General features: G+C 63.2%; 1 protein-coding gene across 1 annotated transcript in view; it reads right to left on the bottom strand.

Annotated features, from left to right (window-relative positions):
• The window catches only part of Hmcn2 (hemicentin 2), a 131,659-nt gene that overhangs the window by 95,690 nt on the left and 29,071 nt on the right, over window positions 1-6,898 (bottom strand). The window contains exons 17-20 of the mRNA XM_013021284.1: window positions 5,116-5,260; window positions 3,910-4,022; window positions 3,670-3,826; window positions 3,100-3,265 (exon numbers count right to left, since the gene is read on the bottom strand). Coding sequence (XP_012876738.1) covers window positions 3,100-3,265; window positions 3,670-3,826; window positions 3,910-4,022; window positions 5,116-5,260 — 581 coding nt within the window. The remainder of the gene's footprint in view (window positions 1-3,099; window positions 3,266-3,669; window positions 3,827-3,909; window positions 4,023-5,115; window positions 5,261-6,898) is intronic.

Here is a 6,898-nt window from a genome sequence, read left to right as displayed (position 1 = left end):
GGAGGAGGAGGAGGAGGGGGAGGAGCCATTTTCAGGGTAGGGGCTCCCACGTGGTGCCGACACTGGCCTGGACCTCGTCTCCCCTGTGTGTGTTTCATGAGCTGCTGGGCAGTCTGTCCCTGTGCTCTTTTACTGGTTGACATGGGATCTTAAAACCTTTTTGCCCAGGCTGGCCTCCAATTGTGATCCTCTGTTCTCAGCCTCCTGAGGTGCTGGGATTACAGGGGTGAATCCCGGAGCCCAGCAGCATAGGGCTGCCTTGTCCAGAGCCACTTGGCCGACCAGAGCCCCAGGCCGCTGGGCCCCGCTCCCATGCACAGCAGGGTCCACAGAATCAGAACGCTTTCCCACAGACCCACTCAACACCGTACGCAGGTTGGCGAGGCTAGACTTTAGAGGCGCCAGACCTGCAGGACCAGGGAGACCGGAGGGAGGCAGGGGCCCTGCATGGGCTCCCGCGCACTGGCCAGTGTCCCTCCCATCCCAGGACCCGGGCGATGGCTGGGCCGGCCAGGAGAGGGGTGTGGTGGGGAGTGGGCAGGGGAGGGGGACACAGAGGCAGGAGCGGGCAGCCCTGCCCGGCCGCCCAGCCCAGGGAAGGGGCCCTGGCTTGGTCTCACTCACAGCTGTCTCAGTCCCGCCCCAGAAGCCCAAACAAACACAGTTGCCTAGCAACACGCCTCCCACCCCTGCCCAGCCCTTCCTTGGGAATCTCACACAGGAGGGACAGACAGTCCGGGCCTCGGATCCCGGCTGGCCTCGGTGCTAGGCACGGGGTGAGATGCTTTTCAGACACCCCAACCCCACCCGCTTTCGGGTGGAGCCCCCCAAGAAAAAGGCAGGAGGAGAGGAGAGCGTGGGCACGCCAGTCTCCCCATTTAGACGGGGCGGGCGCAGTGGAGGGAGGGGCTGGAGGGGGACCCCAGGACACTGAGCGGCCAGCGTAGGCCTGGGCGTCTGGGGGGATCCCGGCCGATGACCCTGCTCCCCGCGTCTGCCTGAAACCCCGGCTTCCGACCCAGAGGGCCAGTGCTCCAGGGGTTCAGAGAAAGTGGGGCGCCTGCCGGACCGAGCGAGGGCGTGAGTGTGCACACTCACCCGGCACGGGCGGAGGCCTCGGGGGAGCAAGGCCACACCCGCCAGTGCTGCCCTCTGTCCTGCGTGCCCGCTCCGGCTGTGGGGAGGACCCACCCCCCGCCACCGCACCCTCCGTAACGGGACGCCGGAGGCTCACACCTGTCATCCTAGCTACTCAGGTGGCTGAGATCTGAGGATCCTGGTTCAAAGCCAGCCTGGACAGGAAAGTCTGTGAGACTCTCATCGCCAATAAACCCCAGAAAACTGGAAGTGGCACTGTGGCTCAAGTGGCAGAACGCTAGCCTTGAGCTGAAGAGCTGAGGGACAGCGCCCAGGCCCAGGGTTCAAGCCCCACAACCGACAAAAATTAAGTAAAAGATCCGTCAACAGCCAGGGAAGTTTCAAATCCTCTCAAAAGTGGAGGCTGCTGACAATCGCCCGCTGCTGGAAAGATCCCGAAGCTCCTTCAGCCGGGGATGCTGGGGAATATTATTCAGCTAGAAACACTGAAGCCGCTCAGCGGCTGGAAAGCATTACACTGGGCGGGAGAGGCGGACGCCAAAGACCACACAGTGTTCCACATATCGGATAAGTGAGTCAGTCCACAGACAGAGAGGGCCCAGCTGGGCACGGTGGCTCACACTTGTAATCCCAGCGTCTCAGGAGACAGAGATTGTGAGGATCACACAGGTCAAGGCCAGCTACATGGAAGGCCCTCGGTAGAAGGATTACAGTTGGAGGCCAGTCCCGAGAAAAGCCTCAAGACTCTATCTAAAAATTAACTCAAGGCTGGGGACGTGGTTTGGATGCTAGAGCATCTACCTAGCAAGTTCAGGACTGACCATGGCAGCCACTGCCCCACCCCAGATGCAATGGAAATCATGGGCTTGCACTCGTGACCCCGGTACAGGTACTGGGTGCGAATCCTTCACCTATGAGACAAAAAGACTCATGGGTGCTGGGACTGGGGTGTGAACGCAGGGCCTGGCCTTCTTAGAAGCTTGGCTTCTTCACTCACAGCTGGAGCTCTACCACTTGAGCCACAGTCCGACTTCTGGCATTTTGGTGGTTCACCGGAGATAAGGCTCTCCTAGACTTCTCTGCCCAGGCTGGCTGGGAACCGCGGTCCTCAGTTCTAGGCCTCCTGAGTGGCTGGGATGACAGGCCTGAGCCCAGCGCTCGGCAAGGCTATTGGGAGTAGTGATTTCAGCGTGGAAAGCTGGCGGGCTCCGGGGCCCCGGCACATGGAGTCCGGGTTAGATCAACTCCAGGGCAGCCACCCCCCCCCCCCGTGCAGATGAACCCTGGAATGCCATAAATCACCGGCGCCAGGCCGCGGGCCAGGCCTTGGGGAGCAGTCGCAGAACAAACGGCACAAAGGCAAAAGCAGCTTTTTGTGGAATGATGGCTCCCGCCGGGCCCATTAACACGCGGAGCGAGGAGGAGCGAATGAGGGAGACGCGCCCGGAAATCACCACCCAGCGAGGGGGGCTCGTGGGGCTCCCCCACCCCCGCCTCCTGTCTGTCCGGGGTGCATCTGGGGCCTCAGGCTGCAAAGCCTGGCCGGCTGGGCGCACAGATGTCCGGAGATGCAGACGCGTGGGGAGGCGGCTGCTGGAGGCCTTCTTGGCCTAGAATGTACCAGAAACCTCTCCAGGGATGACATCACCATGGCCTGGCCCTCCCTACCCCCACCCCCGGCCAAGGACCTGGGAGGTTTGCTTTTCTACAGCGCCCCCCTCCCACATCCCACCCCCAAGTCAGGTCGCACCCTTCAACCTCGGCTTCCTGATTTAGTTCCGGAACAAGGGCTGCACCCAGCGTGGGTGCCCTGCCCAAGTGTGGTTTTCAGGGCCCAGCTCCCACGCACCCACAGACGCGTCCCATGCATGGAAGTCCTCCCTGCAGAAGGGACCCCCGCTTCCCGTGCCATGTGCACAAGGCCCCTCCACAGCCATGTCCTGGCCCACCAGAAGCCAGCCCAAGCTCCCCTTCCCACGGCCACGCGCTGGCCCCGGGTACCTGTCGGTGCCGAGCGGCAGAGGCTGCTGGTCTTTGGTCCAGGTGACCAGCGGAGCCGGGGAGCCCTGGGCCTCACAGTCCAGAGTCACCCCTTCTCCGGCCCAGGCTGTCACGCTCAGGGCTGTGTCTGCGCCGTGCGGGCCGTTCACCTTGATGGTGGGCTTGGCTGATGGGGAAAGCACCAGGGCTGTGAGCAAGACCCTCTCTCACACCAGGCTCACGAACCCCGGATGACAGGGATGGCTTCTGACCCTTTGTCTGTAGCCCCCCACATGGGAGCAAGAGCCCCCCTACAAACAACCCGGACATCGGGCCAGCCCTGCCTACCCCTCCCATGCGCCCAGACCTAAGTTGTTCAGAGAGGAAATCCCGCAAAAAGAAGACAGAGCACATGCAAAGGCCCTGAGGCAGGCTGGACCTTCTAGAAATGGGAAGGAGGCCGGAGGGTCCTGGATAGAGAAGGGTGGGAAGAGAGACGGGCGAGGGGGCTGCCCAGCTGTGGTCCAGGATCTCTGGCTCCCTCCCAGGCTGAGGTGGGGTGCTGGGCCCCCCCCAGCCCCGGCTGCTCACTGTTCACCGAGAGCCTCATCTCCTGGCTGGAGAAACCCACGGTGTTGGTGGCTGTGCACACGTAGGTCCCTGTGTCCCCAGGTGATGGCCGGACGATGACCAGGCTGCCATCCCTGCTCACGTTGTAGCGGCCGCCGATGCTCAGGGTGCGGGCGTCCTGGGCCGGGCCGAGGACAGAGTCAGCAGCGCTGCATCTCCTCCCATGATGCACCGGGCTGGCTCCCTGGGGGCCCCACCCACCTTGGTCCAGGTGATGGCGGGCGGGGGGACCCCCAGGGCCACGCAGGGCAGAGAGACCGGGATCCCTTCGTTGGTGACGTGGTGGGTGGCGGCCGGGTGAATCCGAGGTGGCACTTTGAAGAACAGAACAACTCCATAAACCAGCCGGCCAGCGGCCGGCGTCACCACAGCCCAGACCCACACAGCCCAGCCTGTCCTCAGGAGGCTGAGGTCAGAGGACTGGGGTTTGAAGCCAGGCTGGGCAGGAAATGTCTGCATTTAGCTTAGCTTGCCCCGCCAAAAGCCAGAGGTGGAGCTGTGGCTCAAGTGCAAAAACGCCAGCCTGGAGCAAAAACAACCTCAGAGATGGGGCGCAGGCCCTCAGTTCAAGGCCCAGGATCGGCCTGCACACACGCATGTGCGTGCACACACACGTGGGCGCGCGTGTGTGCATGCGTGTGGACATGTATGCATCTTCCCCCTGTCCTCCGGTCCCAAGGTGTGTGCCAGGGTCATCCTGCAGTGTCCACGCGTGACAGGTCTGCGCCAATAGAGTCCACGCTCCTTCCCGCACATGCTGAGCTTGTGCTCCACGCACACAGCACAGGCAGTCAGCTCTGATGGACAGCAGCTCAGGGGCTGGCTCCTCGGCGCCCGCCACGCCCCTGCCACGCCCACCGCCACGCCCACAGCACAGGCAGTCAGCTCTGGTGGACAGCAGCTCAGGGGCTGGCTCCTCAGCACCTGCCACGCCCCCGCCATGCCCACCGCCACGCCCACCGCCACGCCCACAGCACAGGCAGTCAGCTCTGGTGGACAGCAGCTCAGGGGCTGGCTCCTCGGCGCCCGCCACGCCCCCGCCACGCCCACCGCAAACCACGCCCACAGCACAGGCAGTCAGCTCTGATGGACAGCAGCTCAGGGGCTGGCTCCTCGGCGCCCGCCACGCCCCTGCCACGCCCACCGCCACGCCCACAGCACAGGCAGTCAGCTCTGGTGGACAGCAGCTCAGGGGCTGGCTCCTCAGCACCTGCCACGCCCCCGCCATGCCCACCGCCACGCCCACCGCCACGCCCACAGCACAGGCAGTCAGCTCTGGTGGACAGCAGCTCAGGGGCTGGCTCCTCAGCACCTGCCACGCCCCCGCCATGCCCACCGCCACGCCCACCGCCACGCCACGCCCACCGCCACGCCACGCCCACCGCCCGGGACACGCCCGGGACTCACCCTGCACCGCCAGCTTCACGTCCCGGTGCTGGGCGCCGGCCACATTGGTGGCCACGCAGCTGTAGGTGCCCGCGTCGTCCTGCAGGGCGCCGTCCAGGCGCAGGCTGCCGTCTGCCCGCACGGAGTGCCGGCCACCGGGTGGGAGCTGGGCCGGGGGGGGGGCAGCTTGAGCCCAGGGCCCCGCACAGAGGCCAAGCGCCTGCCAGGACAGGCCCGCCCGAGGTCGGGGGCCGGTGGCCAGCTGGTGGCGTGGACACGGTGGCTTTGAGGTTCAGGATCTTCCCCGCCCCTAGATCGGCGGTGCTCTGACCCCACGGCTCTGATCAGCCAGAGGGTGGGGGAGAAGCCCGGGCTGAGGCCGCAAGGCAGGGCGGCTCTGACACCCACGGAGGCCACGCGCTACCACGCGCGATGGCAGGATGCAGGCAGAGGACAGGCCACACAGACACGCCCAGCGCCGCCCCTTCCAGCAGCCCTGGGCTGAGAATCCCCGGGCAGGGCGCCCCAGCCCCCCTCTCAGGGCCCACACCGTGTTGGGTGCAGAGCTGGCAGTCTCAGGGCTCCCTGCCCCCCACAGGACAACCACACAGCTGGGGGTTCCCCTCAAAGCCCTGGCCTCCGCAGCCCACAGCCAGCCTGCACTGCTCAGGCCACTAGACCCTAAGTTGGGAGGAAGGAAAGGAGGGCAAGTGGGAGGGAAGGGGGAGAAGGGAGGGAGGGGAAGAGAGGGAGGGAGGCAGGCAAGCAAGAAACCAGCAGTGCTCACTGGGCCAGGCTACTTGGGGCAGAGGGAGAAGAAAGCCAGGCCCTTGGTCTTGTGAAACTCAGGTTAACACAGGACAGACTTTCTAGGCAGCTGTGAACCATGACTCTCACACTTGGCTGCAGACTGCCAACACACGGGGAGTTTTTAAAACTAGGATTTAGCTGGACACTGGTGGCTTACGCCTGTAATCCTATTCAGGATGGTGAGATCTGAGGATGGAGGTTTGAAGCCAGCCCTGGCAGGAAAGTCCCTAAGACTGTGATCTCCAATCAACCACCAAAAAGCCAGAAGGGGAGCTATGGCTCACGTGGTAGGTTCTGACTTAATTAGCATGTTGGAGCCCAACACATTCGGTAGACACCTATAATCCCAGAAAATCTGCTCTGGAGTTGGAGGCAGGAGGGTTGAGAGGTGGAAGCCAACGCCAGCAAAGCAAGCAAGGTCCTCTCTCAGAAACAAAATAAAAATGTTAAGGAAGAGCCAAGGCCGGGCTCAGTCCTATCATCCTAGCTACTTGGAGGGTGGAGATCAGAGGACTGTGGTGTAAGGCCAGCACAGGCATAAAAGTTTACCACTTCAGCCTCCCGCAGCGGCCAGAGAGAGCCGCACAAGCCTGCCATCCTGGTGACGAAGGGTACCCCAAATAGACGGATCACAGCCTGGGTATGAAGTGAGATGCTATCTCCAAAATAATCAATGCAAGAGGCTGCCTGAGTGGCTCAAGTGGTAGAGCTCCTGCTTTTGTATGCGTGAGGCCCTGAGTTCAATCCCCACTACTGCCAAAAAAGAAAAAGACAGGGAGGGCATGGCTCAAGTACTAGACCCCTTGCCTAGTAAGCGTGAGGGCCTGGGTTCAAGTAAACTGAAGTAGCCGGGTGTGTTTAAAGCTCTCTAGACAGTAACACTGGCCCTGAGACCAGAACCAAGGCAGTGCCCCCAACCCGGGACTTAAAGCAAGGTTGGCCGGCTCTCTCTGGAGCCAAGGCCAGAGGGGCCATGACCTAGACAGCAGGACCA

The sequence above is a fragment of the Dipodomys ordii genome, unplaced genomic scaffold (genome assembly GCF_000151885.1).
Source record: "Dipodomys ordii isolate 6190 unplaced genomic scaffold, Dord_2.0 Scaffold55, whole genome shotgun sequence".
NCBI classification, from domain to species: domain Eukaryota; kingdom Metazoa; phylum Chordata; class Mammalia; order Rodentia; family Heteromyidae; genus Dipodomys; species Dipodomys ordii.
The sequence above is the reverse complement of the archived record's forward strand: the minus strand, read 5'-3'. Positions and strand labels throughout refer to the sequence as shown.